Source organism: Phocoena phocoena, chromosome 11 (genome assembly GCF_963924675.1).
Source record: "Phocoena phocoena chromosome 11, mPhoPho1.1, whole genome shotgun sequence".
Lineage (NCBI taxonomy): Eukaryota > Metazoa > Chordata > Mammalia > Artiodactyla > Phocoenidae > Phocoena > Phocoena phocoena.
This window is the reverse complement of record NC_089229.1, coordinates 4,015,810-4,036,671: the sequence shown is the minus strand read 5'-3', so window position 1 is coordinate 4,036,671 and position 20,862 is coordinate 4,015,810. Positions and strand designations below refer to the sequence as shown.

General features: G+C 44.6%; 1 protein-coding gene across 1 annotated transcript in view; it reads left to right on the top strand.

Annotated features, from left to right (window-relative positions):
- ATXN10 (ataxin 10) overlaps positions 1-20,862 on the top strand; it is a 154,497-nt gene that overhangs the window by 65,142 nt on the left and 68,493 nt on the right. The window contains exon 9 of the mRNA XM_065887467.1: positions 914-1,083. Within this exon, the coding sequence (XP_065743539.1) occupies positions 914-1,083 (170 nt within the window). The remainder of the gene's footprint in view (positions 1-913; positions 1,084-20,862) is intronic.

The window sequence follows — 20,862 nt, the reverse complement described above, 5'->3', positions numbered from 1 at the left end:
TCTTTAAAAAAAAAGATTGTACTTATTCTGGAGACCCATATGCTAAGAAAGATGAATTGGTGTCTAGATGGGTAGATGAGTTAGCAGTGAGCTTTAGGAGATATTTAGAATCGCATATCAGTGTTTTATTTTGAATGCGGTGCTTCCAGTGATAATGAAAATGAGACATCACAAACCTGAGAAACTGAATCATTGTGGGAAAAGCATGTGTTTGGAGCCAGGGCAAACATGGGTTGTCAGCCCAACTCTGCCCAATTACTAACTTCTCTGAGCCTGATTTCTTCATTATAAAATTGGGAAAGTGACCTGCCTTTAGTAACTTTATTGAGAGTGTTAAATGAGATAATGTGAAAACATTTAATAAAGCTTCTGGAAGATTGTCTACTTTCATAGGCTGCCTACAAGCATTTCATAGAGTATAACAATGTGAAGTTATTTCTTCTGAGCACAGCCGAAGTAGATTAACGGGGAACACATGCTGCCTTCTGATTATCTGGACAATGAGAAAAAAATCAACGTGCTTCTTGGTTTTTGTCATATGGCTCATTACAGATAGGTGTTGCAGGTTAGAGTTAGCTGACTGTAGTTGTCGCATGAGTTCCTTCATAAGGAAGTTGGAATTGGAGACCTTTTACTAGGAAAGATGGTAGGAAATTTTTAGCTAACTTTTCTTTGTGGATAAGTCCAGGTGGGGTTAATCATTTTGGCTTATCTGCAAAACTAGAGTCGTGAAAAATTCTAAAGCAAAAGCAGAAGAGCCTTCTAATTGTTATTTTAAAGAAAGCTTTCAGTACTCTACCTGTATTTTATTTTAATCCATTAAAATAAATTAGATTTATTTATGGGAATCTAGTATAAAACATAAAAATAAAAATTTTCCTATGGAGAATGAAGTTTATTGTTTTTGTCATAGAACTTTTACGAGTGATTCATGCAGCTGGCAGTGACACCATGAACATCTTCAGCACCTGTGCTTGCATGAAAGCAGAAGGCGACGTCTCAAATATGGCTGAGGGCTTCAAGTCTCATCTCATTCGTCTGATTGGAAATCTGTGTTACAAGAATAAAGATAACCAAGACAAGGTACGGTTCTTTCTTAGCGTATTTCATACATATATGGCTTGATTTAGAAAATAATATTTAGGATTTAGAATCTGTTCACTTTTGGGGAATGAAGCTTGAGGTGCTTAGAAAGTAGCCTGAGGTATATCTATATGCATATATTACCACAGGTAAACATAATGTGTCATATTTGTTTGTATTAGGGTTTGTATTTTTGTAATTTTGTGTTGTGTTTGTCCATAGTGTGTTTGAGCCAGTCTCCTTTCTTTTAAGTAGTCAATGCTGTCTTAAGTCTGTGCATTTAAGCACACTATTTGTTTATATAGAGAACAGTGAATGAAAAATCGAACCTAGAAATTTTCAAACACATAGTAGACGTTTAATAAACAGTAGTTTTTATTGACTGTTATCTTAAAAAACAAACCGATGGACCTAGAGTCTGTCATACAGAGTGAAGTAAGTCAGAAAGAGAAAAACAAATACCGTATGCTAACACATATATATGGAATCTAGAAAAATGGTACTGATGAACCTAGTGGTAGGGCAGGAATAAAGATGCAGATGTTGAGAATGGACTTGAGGACATGGGGAGGGGGAAGGGGAGGCTGGGACGTAGTGAGGGTAGCATTGACATATATACGCTACCAAACGTAAAATAGCTAGCTAGTGGGAAGCTGCTGCATAGCACAGGGAGATCAACTCGGTGCTTTGTGACCACCTAGAGGGGTGGGATAGGGAGGGTGGGAGGGAGGCTCAAGAGGGAGGGAATATGGGGATATGTGTGTACATATGGCTGATTCACTTTGTTGTACAGCAGAAACTAACAGAACGTTGTAAAGCAATTATACTCCAATAAAGATGTATAAACAAACAAACAAACCCTAACATCTGTGCCCTACATTTATGGATGATAGCATCATAAGCATTTCTTCCCGATATCTTGAAATGGACATGATGTTTAAGTATTAAATCTCTGAAAACTCAGTAGACTGCCATTAGAAACCTCTTTTGTGCTGAATAGCTTAGGGGTAATTGTATCGATAATGTGATTAAAAAGAGACGGCAGGAGAATTGGACCATATGCTTCATATTGAATGAGTCTGCCTGTATTTTTCCGGAGTTTTACCTTGGATGGCATTTGTTTCGCTTCATCAGATACTGAATATATGTGTGGCAGGTTATATTTTTTCCAAGGTGGCTGCAGAAGTACCTCATCATTCTGCATGTATTCCTGCGATGTGACTTTGCCACTCCCCCATCGGGGTTAGATTTATTTCTCTATCCTCTTGAATCTAGATGACTAAGGCCCTCTGACTGCTTTGAATAATAAAATATGGTGGGAGTGATCCTGTACCACTTCTGGTGTAGCCTTTGACTGGTCTGGCAGATTCCGTATCTGGCTTCGTAGAAGCCAGTCACCATGTGAGAAGTGCAGATTCCCTGCGATCATCGTGCAATTCCCTGAGATTACCAAGTCCACATGGAGAAGTCCTGGAGGATGAGATGCAGTGAGGAGAGAGACAGAGACTAGTCAAGGAACACCAAGGAACCAGGCATGTAAGTGAGAAACCATGTTGGGACCTTTTAGGTAGTTGCTCAGTTCCCTCGTTCCAAGCTCAGTTCCTCAGTTGCCCAGTTGATGCCACATGAATCAGGGACAGCCTGCCTGGCAAAGCCCCTTCTGAATTCACGACCCACAGCACTGTGAGAAAAAGTAAAAAATTGGGGGAAAAAAATTTCATAGGTTCTGCTTCTGTTAATGCCCCTGTAAGCTAACGCTGGACTGATCCTCTTGCAAATAATAATTATAAACTCTGGACAAAAGGCAGCTGTGTGAAGACACTCAGATTTGACACAAACAGATAGATTTTGGAATCGGAATGACAGTTGGAAGAACGGCACAGCAGAGAGTGTGCCATGCAGGGCAGTTAAAACTCTGATAGAAAATCTACAGTACTTTTAGCTTAAAGAATCAAAGGACAGTTTGGAGCAGTCACAGACTTTAGAAAGTGAAAGGGGGAATCCCGGAAAGGAGAACGTTAAGCCCCACATTCTGTGTACCAGCCACCTAAATCCCTGCTGATGCTTGAATCAGAGATGCATGGGGCAGGCTCCAAGCAGCTAAGCTAAGGATAAGACAATTATACTGAGATTTGAGCTGCCACCCTGGAGTTTATGGTTTAACTCCAAGGTGATTACCTGCTAAAACAAAAATATCAGTGTTCTGTAGAGGAATATAATGGAATCTAGAATTTTCCACAGCATAACATTCACAGTGTCGAATATAACCTACAGTCCAAACTTACTTGAAACACAGAAAAATATCACCTGTTATCCAGACAAAAAAGATAACGGAGATAGACTGTGTAGGTGACACACACGTTGGGTTTATCAGACAAGGATTTTAAAGCGGTTGTAACTATGCTCAAGGATGTAAAAAAAAAACATGCTTTGAATGAATGAAAACATAGCTTATCTCAGCAGAGAAATGGAGACTACAAAAAAGGACCAAGTGGAAGTTCTAGAACTGAAAAATGCAGTATCCAAATAAAATATAAAAATTTTACTGAATGAGCGTAACAACTTGAGATGACAGAGAGTCAGTGTACTTGGAGATAGATCAATAGAAACCATCCAGTCTAAAGAACAGAAGAAATCATCCAGTCTAAAGAACAGAGGAGAGAAAAGGTTGAAAATGGAATGGTCATCCTAAGATGCTAAGTTTTGGGGTAGTATGTTTTGCAGCATTTGATAACTAGAATAATTTCCATAGGACATGGCGCAGAACTGAGCACCGGATAATTTGCTCTTTTATCGCATGTGTGTACCGTTTTGACGGCTCCTCATCTTCAAGCAGGTGTGAGTGGGAGACTACTGACCCACCCTTGGAAAATTACTGGACTGATTTTTGTAAGAGAAAGTTGATAGAGGATAAAACACTTTACCATTTTTTAATGACCAAGACCGCCTTTTTTCAGGAGCACAGAAGAAGCGGTTTTCTTGTGTGTTTACCTATACTTTTGCTGCTAATTTGGATTGGCTTCTTAAAGGAACAAAACGTAGTAACCCTTAAAAGGCTTATGAAATAGCTCACTGAAGTCAGGATCAGATTGCACCGTAAGTAAATACGGAGTGTGCCCGAGTGCTGCCCTGGAGAGGTCGCGGGGCTCACAGGAAGTCTATAGTGTGTCCTTCACGTGTGCAGTCGCTAATAGCACTGCTGACTTCTGAGCAAACACTCTTGAAGGTATGAAGGAGCTCATTCTTTGAGTGTAAGAATGCCTCTGTTTCTCCTACTTTTTTTTTTACCTATGCCAACAAAAAGCTTAACCTGAAAGCATTACTTGTGGGATTTTTTTTTTCCCTTTCCAAAGAATGTACCACAGCATAACAGTCTTGCAGCCAAATCCTGATTCAGTCTGAGCATCAGAGACATGAGCCTTTGCTCACTGATGCCTCAAAGGATGGAGTTCACTAGCGCTTGACAACTTCAATTATAATTTGGGAGAAATGGGTGGTTATGTAGCAGGTCTTTATCACCATGCCATTAATTTTCATTGTATTGTCTGGATGGATTGTCCCACTTCTCTGCAAATTGGGGCCCAAAGGGATGTTTGGCTCTTTCTCTACAAAAAGTATGAGTTAGGGGGATTTTGTATCATTGAGCTTAGTTTAGTTCATCCGTCACCCAGAGGGAAAAAGGGACTCATGATTTGTTTAGTGTCTACTATGTCCCGTGTTGTGCTTAGTGAACTACGTGTATTATCCACTTTCATCTTTGCATCAGCCCTGCAAATCCGGTTCTGCCAACCACACTGTAGGGAGAGGCCATCAGTTAGTGATTTGCAGAGTCCAGAGTAGAATTTAGATTTGTCTGTGAGCTCCTGGGCCTGTGCTGTCTCTCATTTGGGAGCTCTCCCAGGGTTTGGAGAAGGGGTTTAAAATAGACTTCCTGAATGACTTGAGACGGAAGGTGCTGGAGGCTGGTGAACCCTGCTCTCCCAGGCTGAGCAGCCCCCTCGGGCCTGCTCTTGGTTCAGGTCTGCCACCCGTTTGCTGCTCACATCCCTGCCTCTGGTTCACCCATGCATCAAATGTGGATGGTCCCAGCCTTGGACCCTTAGACGGATGAGACAGACAGGTGTGTCCTCCTGTACATCTTCCCCTCTAGGAGCACCGAAGGGCCGTCCTTGCCTCGTTGAACTGGAATCCCAGAGTGACTGACACACGCTTCCTGGAATCTTTGTGTACTACCTGACTGCTCTGGGGTTTGATCAAAAGCCATTTGAGCCCAGCCTGGTCTTTGTGCTTGTCTGTGTAACTTTGTTCATTGCATTGAGTGCGTGCCCGCCTGCTGGATGGCTCCCCCTGTAGTTAGTTATGTGGCCCTTTCCCTGTTACGAAGTTCTTTTCATCTGCATTAGTTCTTTGGAGCCTTTTGACACCTCTGTGGAAAAGGCTGAGAAGATATTCTCATCATTTTCTAAATGAAGAGACCAAGGCTCAGAGAGACTAAGTGTGATTTAATTCACCTAGCATTTATTGACTGGGAACTGCCCTGTGCCGCACGTTCTGGGGAAGACAGTCACCTTAGTAGGGACGTCCGCACGGGCACTAGCAGCTCTAAACAGAGTCCCTGTGGGGAGGGCTGTTGGAGAGGAGCAGATGACTGACGTGGTCCTCCGGTCTGGCTGTGCCAGTGCCCGGGGTAGCCCTCTCTCAGCCAGGACGGGAGCTGGCCTGCCCCACAGTAGCAGGGAGGGCAGTAATCTTCCTTTCCATTTGTGTCTTTGGGCAGTGTTTAAGAGGATCAAGTTGCCTGGTTTCAGATTGAAAATCTGCTCAGAAATTTGTCTTATCCAGTCTTCCATGAATGTTGAACTCTTAGGTCTGTACACATGATGGATTGTAGTATTTCCTGAATTGTAAAGGAATTTCTAGACTTCTCTTTACCAAGTTATGGTAGGGAGATGTGCTTAACTACTTAGCGACTTCTTACCTTGTGTTTTGTGCTCGACTCACGTGGTATTTTCTTGCTTCATCTGTAGTGGTTAGTTTACTTTTAAAACCTCTGTGGACCTGAAAAGGAGATTTTATTTTGGTTTCTATTGTGAGAAGCACATGGGTATTAATGCTGTAAACATGAAGAAAGCATTCTCCAGCTTCTTCTTTGTTAGACAAAGGAGTGTATAGTTTATTTTTTTTCTTCCCCATTCTTCTTTTCTTTGCTATTGTCATGAATTCTTTTTTTTTTTTTTTTTTTTTTTTTTTTTTTTGTGGTACGCGGGCCTCTCACTGTTGTGGCCTCTCCCGTTGCGGAGCACAGGCTCCGAACGCGCAGGCTCAGCGGCCATGGCTCACAGGCCCAGCCGCTCCACGGCATGTGGGATCCTCCCGGACCGGGGCATGAACCCGTGTCCCCTGCATTGGCAGGCGGACTCTCAACCACTGCGCCACCAGGGAAGCCCCTGTCATGAATTCTTTAACTGAATGCTTTATTAGAAGAAAAACCAAACATGGTTTTTGTTTTTGTTTTTCCATAAAGCTAAATGCATTTTCAAAAATGGATGAGCAGGTGATCTAGTTTCTCTACCTTCTTTTTCCCCCAAAGGAATCATACTGACTAAGGTGGGCCATCCACTGTGTTGGCTGCTGAATCCATTCTGCCAGAGGTTTTGTGGAAAGGCCGTTCAGTTTCTTCTCTTCCTCCTCCTTCTCCTGATAGAAAAGATTGCCAGCATTCACACACGTTTGATCCCATGTGTTCAAACGTATGCACGCGTAAAGCTTTCATTAAAGGCATAACTTCATTTTAAAAATAAGCCTGTCCTATATGGAAAAGTTCAAAGTGTAAAGACAATAAACTCTTGACCACCCCAATTTGGAATAATCTATTTTGAAGGTAGGTTTCATTTTTATATATACATTATATAAAATCTTTGTGATACATTTTTCATTCAAATGTTTTACCCATTGTGTGATTCCCAACATCTCAACTGTACCTGCTATATAGTAAGCATTCAGTAAATTTTTCTTGCATGAGAATTTAAAATATTTGTCAACTGTCCACTACATACTGAGCACAGTTTTAGATGCTGAAAGTATAAAGCAGATAAGACACAGCCCTCCTCTTCAAGGAGTCTCAATTTTACTATAAAATTTCCTGACTATACGTGTAAACAAAGACATGTAGTAAAAATAAAATAACTTTTTTAAATAAAAATTAATATTCTTCTAAATTCTGGGTTCTGTAATTATTTTTGAAAGTCTTTTATGTTTAGGATATATTTGAATATATTCTAACTTATTGTAATTTACCTTATTCTTATTTGATTTATCCATATCTATATTTTAGACTGTTAGGATATGTATATAGCATAATATTTGCAAATAAAAAAATTTTAATCTGAAGTTTAGGCTTTCAGATCTGATTGCACTTTTTTCATTAATCTTAAAGTTTTAGACTAACTTCATGATGGTTAAGCATTCGTAACACGATTTTTTTTGAGGGGAGGGGTACCTTTCACATTCAGATGGGAGAAGCCTTGAGCAGGCAAACTATTAAATCCTTTTTAAAAATGATTTCTTCCTATTTGAAATGTTCTAAAGCAGCATATTCACCTATTAAATCATGAAACTTAAAAAAATCTCTTGCTATTTCCTAATTATTTTCTTAAGGTTATTGCTCTTAGCAGGGGTCAGTCCTTGTCTTCTGCGTCAGTGCTGGCTGACTCAGCAGTTACCCAGAGAATTGACCGAGAGCGTGTTGTGCAGAGAAATGAGCGCTTGACAGGTGTGTGCTGGTGTTTCCTTTGTGCTGCTGTAGAGTGGGTTGAGGTGGTGGGGCCCTTGGCGCTCTGTCCTCCCACAAAGCCAGCACCTGCCTTCTTGGCCTGTGCCTGCCCTGTGTGGGCTTCCCAGCCTGCATTGTTTACCCCAGGGATCGTAACTTGGCCTTTAGAACTCAAGGTCATAAGGTGCATCCTCCTCAAAACCTTCTGAGGTCAGTGCAGGGAAGCTTTCTCGCCCCCGCTCCCCTTTCTACCCTGTCAATCTACTCCTTACTCCCCTGCTTTATACTCCCCCCACCCTCAGTTTCTGTATATAAATACATTATCAGTTGTTAATTCTGATGCATATTGCAGCATATGTGTGCTGTTGTTTTCACTTAAGACTTTAGTGTGATAGGCATCCATAAACTGACCCCTGGCAAAACCATGACATACACAAAATTTGACTTTGGTGTCACTCAGTTTTACTTTAGTGAGTAAAAGCGGTACCTTCCTAATCATCTTCCAGCACCACCACTTTTCCTCGCTTCTCCCTTGAGGATTAGTCTTCTGGGAAACCCCTTTCCCTAGATCTCCATGGATGATATGGCTAATCGGCCCTCTTTCCCAGACACGTATTTTTCCGTTTTTACAGGAAGCGTCAATACCGTAGTCAGTGCCTGACTAACTGGGGAGTTCCAGATAGGCTACTGAAAATGTCCTGACACTGGCCCCTCTGTCTTCCCTCGGCTTGTGACGTTTGGATCCATAAATATGAGCGTTCCAGATAGGCTACTGAAAATGTCCTGACACTGGGCTCTCTGTCTTCCCTCGGCTTGTGACGTTTGGATCCATAAATACGAGCGTTCCAGATAGGCTACTGAAAATGTCCTGACACTGGCCCCTCTGTCTTCCCTCGGCTTGTGACGTTTGGATCCATAAATATGAGCGTTCCAGATAGGCTACTGAAAATGTCCTGACACTGGCCCCTCTGTCTTCCCTCGGCTTGTGACGTTTGGATCCATAAATATGAGCGTTCCAGATAGGCTACTGAAAATGTCCTGACACTGGCCTCTCCTGGCGCTGGCTCCTCTGTCTTCCCTCGGCTTGTAACATTTGGATCCATAAATACGAGCGATGCTTCCGGGGGAGCCTTACAGCAGACAGCTTGGGGTAGTGCAGAGACTCCAGACAAGACTTAGAGAAGCCCACATTTGCCTCTTAATTTCACCACTTTTTAGCTGTATAAAGTATAAATTGGGACATGTAACTTAACCTCTGAATCTCAGCTTCTTCACGTGTAAAGTGGAAACTGTTACACCTCCCTCACCGGGTTGGAAGGATTAAATGTGATCACTTACATAAAGCGTCTAACAGCGTGTCTTGGTGTCTGGTGTTGCTTACCACCTCCTGCTCTCCCCTCCCGCACCAGCCTCACTGTAGAGGAGCAGATCTAGTTCATTTCAGTGTCTCTCCATTGTACGTATTTAAATGGAAATGTGTACACATCTCACAGGTGTTTACAGAAACCCTCATGTTCCGTATTCTCTGTTTATTACTCTTCTAATAGATGGGACTTTTGGGAGGAAGCAGAGTGAAAGCAAATATGAGAACTTTCTTTAGGGTGAGAATGTTTCTTTTTCTCTTCAGTTTGACCACAGATGCTTTCTGAGTTGAATTTCTCTTTCGTTACTACTGAGTAGAGAGCTGAAGTGTTTTCTGTGTGGATACCAAAATCTGTTCTAGCTCAATCCCGAGAGTGTGTTAAGGAACTTTTAAATTACAGGTGTATGGCCCATCTCAGACTCTGTGTTTTCCGTCTGTCAGAAGCAACGTTGCACAGGATCCGAGCTTATTGATTTGAAGATTGAATGTATAGGCAAGAGCTGGCTTGCTTAGAATTCCGCTTCTTTGTAATGTAATCCCAGTTCAAGAAGTATGTCAAAATTCATAAATCAAACCGTCACCATGAGTTTCCTGAACTTAACAGTTCCTGTTACAGTAAATGAAATTAAAATTCCTATCTTGAGGACACATGTCATGGTTGAGTGTATTGTAAATTTTTTCTTTTGAAATACCCACAAGCCCCTTTCTGTATCTTGTAGAGTGATCAGCTTGTTCTTTTGCAGAAAAGGCTTCATGTTGTTTAAAAGGAAGAATCATGCTAAATATATAAATCAAATACAACAATTTATTGTGGTCTGCTACTATTGCATACTAACTAGGCTCCTGCCTGTGCCAGGCTCTTCCGTGGTCCCCACTGCTCTCTTCCCCAGAAGACTGTAAGCTCCTTGCAGGTGGGACACACGTGTCTGGTTTCACACCTGCCACTATACCTAATGTGCAGTGTGAGGGATTAATGGGCGGTGGATGAGTATCCAGATTTACTCGTTGGTCGGAGCTTGGGTAGTTGAGTCCCTTGCTTGGAGCAGTAGCAGGCTGACGTCTGACCTCCAGACCCAGATTCTCTGCTGGGCTCCAGTGCATCCACATTCGCTGGAGAAAGAGACATTTGAAATCTTGGACCAACGTGTGCGAGTCCTTAGGAGGGGGCACCTTTTGTAAAACAGCGCGTGTGGGGACTGACTTTGTTCTCGGCAGTGATCGCACTCCTTGGTTCCTGTTCACCTGTTTTCAGTAGTCTATGACTTCCTGGAGATTAGTGTAGAAAACTGCATTTCAGGGACGTGCATATTTCTCAGAAGCATCATTTACATATATCCTAGATACCGAAAGGAAGACAGTGGGGAAGTCATTTGCCCGGGGAGACTCAGCAGTTTGTAAAAGCCTGGAATCCGGTTTCCTTTACTAGGCCATGTGGTCAGTTTCTAGACTATAGGGGTTTTAAACGGATTTGTGTTTAATAGTAAAAACCATTATTTCGCAGTATCCATAACAAGAGGTATCTGAGAGACTTAGGTGAGGGGAAAACCAGCCACGTAAACTGAGAGATGTACCTTGTTCCTGGATGGAAATATGGAATATTGTAAAGATATGCGTTGGTTTTAGACTCATTGTTAATTGCTAGGCCAATTACAGTCCCCTGAGGGGGGAACCCAGAATTTTGACAAAAAATGAAAATAACTGAGGAATTATCTCAACAGTATTAAAATATACCCTAAAGTTAAAATAATCAACAATGTACAGAAATCCATAGGTTAGTGGAAGAGAGCATCCTTTAGAAGCAGACACCTGAGAAGTTACAAAAAGTTAACATGTGAGAAGGAAAGCCCAGAAACCCAGAGAGAAAAGGAAAGTTTGTTATAAAAGTGAACCAGGGATAATTGGTTAACTAGTTGGAAAAAAATCTAACCTCACCCATAACGAACACCACAATAGATCTTGGCACAGTGGTTAAGACTCTACACTGGCAGTGCAGGGGCCCGGGTTCGATCCCTGGTCAGGGAACTAGATCCCACATGCGTGCCGCCACTGAGGAGCCTGCCAGCCTACCGCCCTTAGGACCTTGTGCAACGAACCAACCAAATAAATAAGTAAATGAAAAATTAAAAGAAAAAGGGGAGTAAAGGGTTAAAGATGGAACCATAGAAGTCTAGCCAGTATTTAGTTGATTTTTCAGAATAACCAAGGATATTTTATGGATTAGAAATAGTGATGATTGTCATAGACTTAGCTATAAATAAATGAGAAACTCAGGCTCAAACCACCCTAAATAGGTTTACACCTGGGGTTCTGCTAAATAATTGTTGGGTGACCCTGAGCAAAGTGTTTAACCTCTTTGCAACTCAGTTTACTCAGCCAGAAAGAGGGTCATATTAGCTCTTATGGCAAAGAGCAGCTGTGAGGAGTAGATGAGATCGTCCCTGTACGATGTCAGATAAGCACTCCATCGTGGTCAGCTGCATTTATACTTACGCCGACGTCAGCATTGTTGATAATATTAGAAACAATCTACTTTTCCATCCGTTGGGAATGTTTCAGTAAATTATGGTGGTACGATATGTAACCAATAAAACCATGTTTTCAAAGAGCATGCACCATGTTGGCCCAGTGCTCATGACATTATGGTCAGGGGGAATTCGAAGCAGGACACAACATTGTATCTCGTAAACCCCTACTTTTATATTTTTGTGTCTGTCTTATATGTATATTTACACAGATACAGACGTGCACGACAAAATGACCCCAAAGAAATACACTACAACATTAATAGCAGTTATCTCTGGCTGGTAAACTTAAGGATTGGTTTCTTTTTGCCAGGTATTTTTTTGTAGTACTTACAGTGAATGTGAGTCACTTTAGTAATGAGAAAATGCTATTCAGAACGGAAAGGGGCGTGAGTGCCGAATTCTGGCTTTGCTCCGTGATGAGAAGAGCATGCGCCAGGTTCGTTAGTGACCGAGGCGGTTCTTGCCTTGTTCTGCTTTCAGAGGAGGACACCGTCCTGGCCCTTCCCGGCCAAGGTCTGGGGGCTTTAACAATTATAGGTTCAATCATATTTTTAGTGGAAGGATTTGAAAAAGTAAAACGTGAGCCTAGGACCTGGATGATTTTGCCAACAAGTAATATCTGGGGTGGAGGGGGTAGGTGGCGTGTGTGTGTGTAAGAGACAGAGAGAGAGGGGAGGAACAATACAGGTCATTTTCCCAGTGTGCGGAACATTGAGGGGAATAGGAATTCTGATTCACCCTTTATTGTCAGGTGTTCTGATTTGGGTATATTAGCTTTTGCCGAGTGCATGAGTGTCCAGGATTTCTGTTACAGATCTCAACTTAATAAAACCTGAGTGCTTTTGACATTGTGAAATTTCTTTATATCTCCCCAGGCTTCATTTCTCTGGTTAAATGAGAAGCGTGCTCTTATTTCAAATGTTAGAGAGTATTCTCCTTTTCTAGAAAAATAGAGTCGAACTGTCTGTCACACATCTAAGACAGTTGATCTTTAGCATATTTCGTGGGTTTTGTTTTTTGTGTTTTTTTCCTGGCAGCAACTGAAAATTAAGAGGATCAAAGTCGCGTTGCTATAAAAAGCCTTCTTTTCATCGACACTTGAAGTCACGATGAGGTTGCTCCCCCCGCCCCCCTAAAAGCCTATTGCTTATCTCATTCTGATAGAATTCAATTTCAGACCCATCGCATTCTAATGGACCAAGAGTGATATTTAGTCTCAATCTGTGGAATTTAGTTTTAATTCAAATTCAAATCTACTGCTGTGTTGCAGTTAAGAGTAAAAGCAGGAATAATTTTGACTCCAAATATGAACGAATGTGCTATTTGGCGGCGTGGTGTAGGCTTTTAGTTCAGTTCAACAAATCTGTATCTGCCGTATGCTGTGTACCAGCCAGTACTCCAGGCGCTGGGGATGAAGAAATGGATTTGGCCTCGTGCTTACTCTCAAGGAATTCACACTGTAAAGGGGGAGACAGGTGTGAAAATAGAGTCGAATAAGTGGTGTACGAAAAGTATTCAGAATGAGTAGTAGAAACATTCTAAATGGTCGATGTAAATGGCTCACCTCTGAGCTTCAGGAAGAGCGCTGGGATCTAGGCCTTCAGGAGTGACTGAGAAAGAGGCAGGCAGCGAAGAGGGTTGGCCTTGCAGGCAGATTAGCACCTGTGAGCAGGTGTGTGGGACCACGTGCTACGTGCCGGACTTAACCAGGACCGAGGGGGTGGGAGGTTGGGTGGCAGGGTGACGGGGGATCTGGGGTGGGGCCAGAGTGGAGGGCTGGCCAGCTAGGCCGCGTGGGCCTTTGTTTGCCGTACTGACGGGCTCTGAACTCCACGGGAGGAGTTGTGAGTCTTGGGACGGTTTCAGTCTTGGTATATTCATTAAAATATCTTCCGTTTCTGAAAATGATCTGTTCTGTTTCAGATCCATTTATTCCCTCCTTGTGTACCCCAGCCTCCAGGGACTTCGTCCTGGTCGGGTCCCGGATCCTCCACTCTTGACTCCTGCTCTGGCTTTTCATTCTTGGCATCACGGGTGGTGCAAAGGCTACCCAGTGGCAGGATGTCACCCAGGTCCCCTGGGCCCTCCAGAGGTTAGTCACAAAAGTGAGTCTTGTCAGCCAAGCAGAGCAGTTGGGAGGTAGCCCAGGCGGGTGTTTACTGCGTGAGCTTCCCCCCGACTCCCTGCTTCTGGCATTCTCACACTCTTACATTCAGCACAGTGTATGGGAAAATTTTGATTTGGGGAAAAAAGAAAGTTTAAATTCCATTTTTTTTTTTTTACTTGCTAAGAAGGCAGCCTTGGTACACTTTACTTCTCAGAGTCTCGGCTCCTTCATCTCTAATGAGATAACATTACTGGCCTCATGCATTTGTCCTGAGGATGAAATTATTTTTCGTGATAACGTGAGTGACTGCCCTTCACGAGTGCCTCCTAGGTGTTCCCGAGTGGGGTGTTCTGTAGAGGGTTTCGTTTATCCCATCCAGTCCCAAAGCCCGTGTGCCACCAGGTCACTCTGCCTCTCGGGGCACGGCCTGTAGGAAGGTCCTGGCTCGGGCCCTGGCTCACAGCACAGCCATCCTCCTCTCTGCTGACGCCTCTGGGAGCAGGGCCTCAGCCCCTCTGAGTTGGGCCCCTGAGGGGCAGCAGCGCCGTGAGCAGCAGCCAGGGTGGGGGGGGGGGCGGGGGAGGGGAAGGATGGGGGCCCTGCCGGTTGCTTTGCTGCCTGGGGGCTGCCCTCCCTCTGCATAAGGACGGGCTTGCTTTCTCTCGCCGGGGCAGCTTCCTGGAGGCCGGGCCCTGGTTGGGAAAGCCACACGTGGTCCCTTGCTGACCACGTTCGCTCTTGAGGCAGATAGCCTCCCAAGTCTGCCTCAGGGATGCGCACGCCTGCGCAGTGCTTAGGATGTCTGTGTGGTGCTGCCCTTGAGGTGGGCAGGGGAGGCCCGACTCTCCGCGACCCTCCATCTTCCCTGTGATCAGCATCACGCCGACCATTCCATTATCAGCCTTGCGGTTCCTTCAGTTCAGACCTATGTTAACAGTGCACGTACACCTTGGCGAGGAAACAGTTTAAGCCCTCGTCAGGCTTTCACGTATTTGTGTGATGTGTTTCTGTCTTTCCTGAGAGCAAACTCGATAATGTGGTCAGGAGTGACCAAGACTCTCGTAACCAAGCCTGAAGCCTGTGGTCAGTCACTGGAGTCGCTTCCTTGCCTGTAGTCTTTATGCTACTAGTGGTCATAACTTGTCCACATTTGGAAGTACCTACATTTTCTTTTGGAGGAAAGGCATTAGTTACCTTGGCCACTTATTTAGATTGGAAAATAAAATTTTAAGCCTTATTTGAGACCATGGAAAAGTAAATTGCTTCTAAAATGAAGAGTAACAAAGCAGTCACAGTAATAGAAGCAAGCATTGCTTACTGCTGACTGTGACAGACACCTGCCAAGCCCTTTACAAAAGCCAGTGCGTTTATCCTCAAGTATTTCCTAGAATAGGTGATGTTATTATCCCCATCTTACAGATTTGTAAACTGAGGCCTGTCCGGGTTAAAATACTTGCCAGCCAGTGGCGGAGCCACATGAGAACCCAGGCGGCCTGGCCCTGCGTTCCCCAGCCACCTGCTCCTCCTGCTGCATTCTGCGCAGACTCAGTGTTGGCCACACCTCTGTGGTGGTTGTCTGCTGACATCATTAGCCAAAGACACAGTGCTTCCAGTTTTCTCCTTGTGGTCACAGATTCTAGTTCTGTTTGTAAATAAATGCATGCAGAATATCCAGTATCAACCTTTCAGGTGCAGGACTAAAAATGATTCTCTTTGCTTATCCAGACAACTTTTAAGTAATTAATTTTCTGAGTCCAGTCTTGAAAGCCTGACATTTCCGAAAAAGATACCTATATTAAACGAAATTCTGTCTACTAATATATACTATTATATATACAGACACACATACATACATAAGCAGAGAGAATATATGTTCTTTAATCATTTAGAGACAGTAAACTAATGGCATTAAAAGAAAATAGCTATGATGAGCTTAAAGAGTATTTCCAGTTTTTGTTTGACTAAGATTTTCTGAGAAGGCCCGTAGGTATCATTTCAGCCCCCTCTGCTGAGAATTGCAGGAAACCTTGTTCCCTCTTGTGAGCTGGGACAGCTGATCAGAAGTTTGCTTGTTAGGTGGGTGGGTGGGGTGTGATTGTCCTTTTCTGGGTAGACTGTTTGTATTACTGTACATCTTATGTTACAAACCCTTCCCCAAGCTGCAGTTAGCTCGTTGCTCTCAGACATTTGAATAATTGGTTTAATGTGAGACTGATTTCTGAGAATGACTCATCGCTGTTTACTTGGTATGATTTAGTGACAGTGTTGAATTTATGCACTGGAAAACTCCAACAGGAAACTTGAAAAATAAGTAATTTCCATGGCAGAGTTCAGACAGGAGCGGGGTTGGAGTTTTCATCTTTTGAGGCCCGTACAGTCAGTGCAGGAGGAGGGAGGAAGAGGAGACTTGAGGATCATAGATGAGATGAGATGAGAAACAGTTTCATATGTTTTCTGAAACAGATCACACCCTCCTCCTTTTGGTGGCAAGGAGTGACTTTGGTCCGCACCTGCAGCCCTGGAACTGACTGACAGCCTGGGGCCTGGGGGTGTGGAGGAGGCCGGCCGGCCGGCCGGCAGGGGAAGTCTGAGCTGGGAGGGGCGGGGTGGGTCGTTGACAAAAAAATCCGACTGGCAGGCCCCTGGGAGTGGGGAGGGGGAAGGCGTGTCGCTTGCCTGCTGGAATCTCTCTCTCTCTCTCTCTCTCTCTCTCCCCCCCTCTCTCCCTCTCTCCCTCTCTCCCTCTCCCCCTCTCCCCCTCTCCCTCTCCCCCTCTCCCTCTCCCTCTCCCTCTCCCCCAACCCAACCCAACCCAACCCAAACAGAACCATGCCAGAGCTTCTGTGCACAGGGGGCAGTACCAGCTGATTTTTATAACACAGGTGGACGGTCGCACCCCGTGCTCTCACCCTGGGCTGAGGAGCCCTGTTTCCAGCCGCCCCAGCAGCAAAGGCTAGTGGGGAAGCCTGGCCAGAGCCAGATTTAGTCAGATTTAGAATTTTGCTGTTTCCCCTCCAGGGCCCCTGGAGAATGTGTTCCAAGGGAGGGAGGGATGTTTCATTGAGCATTTTAAAGAGAGAGAGAAGTCAGTCCTTTCTGTATTATCTTTAAGATGGATTTGTTTTTAATCTCGGAAAATCACTTCTAGCAGTTTTAGAAGAAGGATATTCTTATAGCACCGGTAAATACAGATAGCATAAAACCTTTTTCAAGGAGTTTTTAGGATACTGTATGTGAAAGTGCTTTGAAATTTTAGTTAATGTCAGAATTGTGACTAGAATTCGCATGCAAAGTAAAAGTGTTATTCGCTTTTACAGTTTTTATGAACAGTTCAGCTTGGCCTTGTTAGAAGATTAAGCGCTGATACACTTGCTCTGGTCGGTCGTGCTCATTTAGGCTACGTTTATTAAACTGGCATTTATTGGGCTTCTGTGGACACTATTAGTTTTACTTACCTTTGTAAAACACGGAAGAAAACACAAGTTCCGCCTTTGTGATGAGAGGCAGAAAATTCGAACTATAGTTGATACTTCAAAGTTTGTACAGCAGAGGGTGACTTAGCTGTTTGTTACCAGAGCAGTGCTGTTAGAAAGGCCCCACGCAGGGGTTAGGGGACCCCAGCCAGAGTCAGCCCTTCGCCCCTGCCCTGCCGCCATCACCCTGAGCTTCCAGTGCTCTTGCCTGACCTTCGGCTCAGAGTCGTGCGCCCTGCTCCCCTACCTCATGTGCAAAGTAGGTCTGCAGTCTCCTTAGTAGGGTCGTTGGAGAGTTGACCTGAACCACGGTGTGTGGAGCACAGGCATACGTGGACCGTCGGTATCTACATGTAGTATCGCAGGCTTTCTAGCCGTTTCAAATTTGTATACAAGCTCAGAAAAACCAGTTTTAGTTTTATGGAATTATGTACTCATGGCTTGAGATATACCCCCTCCAGTGCTGTACAATCATGTTGTCTGGTTCAAAACATTCAAAGTATTGATCTTGAAACGCTGAAGTTTCTTGCAGAATATCACAGCAAACTTCAGGCTTGCTTTGGATGTGTTACTGTGCTCGCTCACAGCCTTGGACATTCTCGGTTACTGCGGTGTTTTATGCTCTGACAGTTACCTTTAAGATGTTGTTTTCAGGTTGCCAGGTGTTAATTTAAGCACACGCCAGCCTGTGTGCTTGCGCGTGCACGCATGCCTGCATACCCCTGCCGCAGCGCCGGGAGCTGTGATTTAAAGTGGAATCGATAGAGCAGGAGGTAATGTTTTATGTTTAGGGCGAACTCCTGACGCACAGCTTCGCGTGACATCTCGTTTTCTAAACGCCTGAGGCGTCAGTGATCTTTACAGCAAGAATTCTCATGCTGTTAGGCATTCCAGGCTTACTGTCTATCCTGCCCGGTAGATATATGGCTTTTATGGACTTATAAATCATGACAGTAGGATTCATACATATCCAAAAAAAGAAGAGATTTAAATCTTTACCAAGTTACCAAGATTTAATGTAGTTTAGCCATTATTCTTGCTTAGAAGTAACATTCTTATCTAAAGGCAGTATATTTCATATCTTTGAAGGTAACTCTAAAAACGTATTGCCAGAGAAACAAATATTTATTAAGAGCACCCTGGGGCTTCCCTGGTGGCGCAGTGGTTGAGAGTCCGCCTGCCGATGCAGGGGACACGGGTTCGTGCACCAGTCTGGTAAGATCTCACATGCCACGGAGCGACTAGGCCCGTGAGCCATGGCCACTGAGCCTGCGCGTCCGGAGCCTGTGCTCCGCAACGGGAGAGGCCACAACAGTGAGAGGCCCGCGTACCAAAAAAAAAAAAAAAGCAAAAACAAAAAACAAACAAGAGCACCCTGTGTGCCAAGCACTCTGCCAAGTGTAGCAGAGAAGCAAGTGAAAGAAACGGCCCCGGCCCTGCAGTAGCTCAGAGCCCAGAGGTGAAAGCTGACGGTTGCCGGCTGGGCAGTCCGACTCCGCGGTAGAGGAGGAAGGCGGGATGGACGGTAGGGCAGCGCACCCCCCACTGTGCACGGGGCTCTGGGGCAGGAGAAAGGGCTTCAGCCTTTCGGGATGAGGGGTAGTTAACCACGTCGTCAGCAGTGGCCATGTTCTCCGAAGTGTTCGCGAATTCCGCCCCCCTCCTTCGCTCCCCTCCTCAGGCTCTAGCTTGGGAGGAAGTCGGGAGCTGAGGAGAGGAGAGCACCAGCGGGTCGGGGTCCAGAGCCTGCCTGCGCCTCCCCCCCCCCCGCCCCCAATTTACGTACAGACAGAATGCGCAGATTTTAAATGAATGGTTTGGTGAGTTTGGGCACATCTAAACATCTGTGTAACCGTCACCCCAACTGAGTATATAGAACATTTGCATCACCTCAGAGCACCCCACCGTGTCAGGGCTGGCTTTTAGGGGCTGAGGGTACAGCCTCCTGCGGAGGAGTCACGGCCCTGAGTAAGTAAGAACCAAGGCCCAGGGCGGGATCCTGCATCGCTCGTTTCCTGTGCTGGAGATGGACCTGTGCCGATAACACCCAATACCTGTGCCTTGGCTTAAACTTCCTGGGAGCAGCAGCCTGTGTCCTGGAGGTCCTGGCTCATGTGTCAGTCTTTCCATCTTTAGATGACGTTTCTGATCCTCTTGCTGTGCTTTTAAGTCAGGTGTCTTGCAGACCGGGTGCCTCTGTGAGCGTGCCTTCGTTACCATGGTCCTCTGTGTGTGTACCCAGCCCGTGGGGCTTTATTCACGCACAGGGGTAATTGCTCCACATTACTCCCTTCAGCTTATTAGCAAGCGTTTACTGAGGGCCTGCCATGTGCCAAGAGTCTCTATTAAGCTCTCAGTTTTGCAAACCGAGTCAGATGCAGTCCTTCTTCTCAGATGGCTTCTGACCTAGTGTGCGCCACAGACGATAGCCAGAGCTATGGCGCACGGTGTGGTCAGAGCTTGGGAGGGAGTAAAAGCACGAGGCTTGGGTGTCCGCGGCAGCGACGATAACAGTTACACTTACTGAGTGCCTGCTCAGCACTAGGCATGGTTCTCAGTGCTGACCTCTTAACTCATTTAACCCTCTTGACGTTATTTTCCCCATTTCGCAGATGAGGAAGCTGAGGGCCAGAGAGGTTAACTAATGTGCCCACCACCACACAGCTGTTCAGTGACACGAGCAAGAAATGAGCTTTGTTATTTCTAACCACTTGGATTTTTCGGGTTGTTACTGCAGCATAAACTAGCCTATCCTAACTTGATAAGAGCGTCCCGGAAGGGCTTGGACAAGAGCCACTCCTGGGGGTGGGGAACCACTGAGAAACCGGCTCCGGGTGTCTGGAGTGGGAGGACAGGGAGGCCTGATCAGGGGCGTGATGATAAGGTGGAAATAGGAGGACAGATTGGAGAGGAAAGAATCTGAGAAAGATAGGAATGCAAGAGGATGTTTTTTCCTTTGGTGAGATGATGGTACTTGACTGTTGCTGTCCTTTTGGGAGAGAAGTTAGCTGTTTGTTGTTGCCCTACCAGTTCAAGGACTATTTTTGGTATTTCTGTTGGTGATTTTGAGCAGAGATTAAAATACCATCTAAAATACTAGGAGCCTGTAAACTCCCTGCTGTTTCCCTCAGTTCCTCAGCTCCTAGCGCCGTACCTTGCCCAGGGCAAGTGCTCTGTAAATTTTTAGGGATGAACAAATGAATATTCTTAAATATGTTGTGTTTTTTTTTTTAACACTTAAACTTCTTTAAGCTCTTACTTAAGCTACATTTGCTGCTTTTTCCTTTTCCTCTAACCCTTCTAGGGAGGTCAGGTGTGAAAATGGTAATTTTCACAATACAGTTTGTGCTAGAAAGTATCTATTTTCCTGTTTTTGAAACTTCTGAATCCAGTGGCTAGAACGTTTTACACAATCCTCTGCTCTTCACTTTTTTATCACACTCCGCCTAGGCATTATTTGTAATTACGTAAAAATCTGTTTGAAGCTGCACGCCAGGGAATAACAAAAGCTGGCTGCTTGTCTACATGGTCTTTAATTA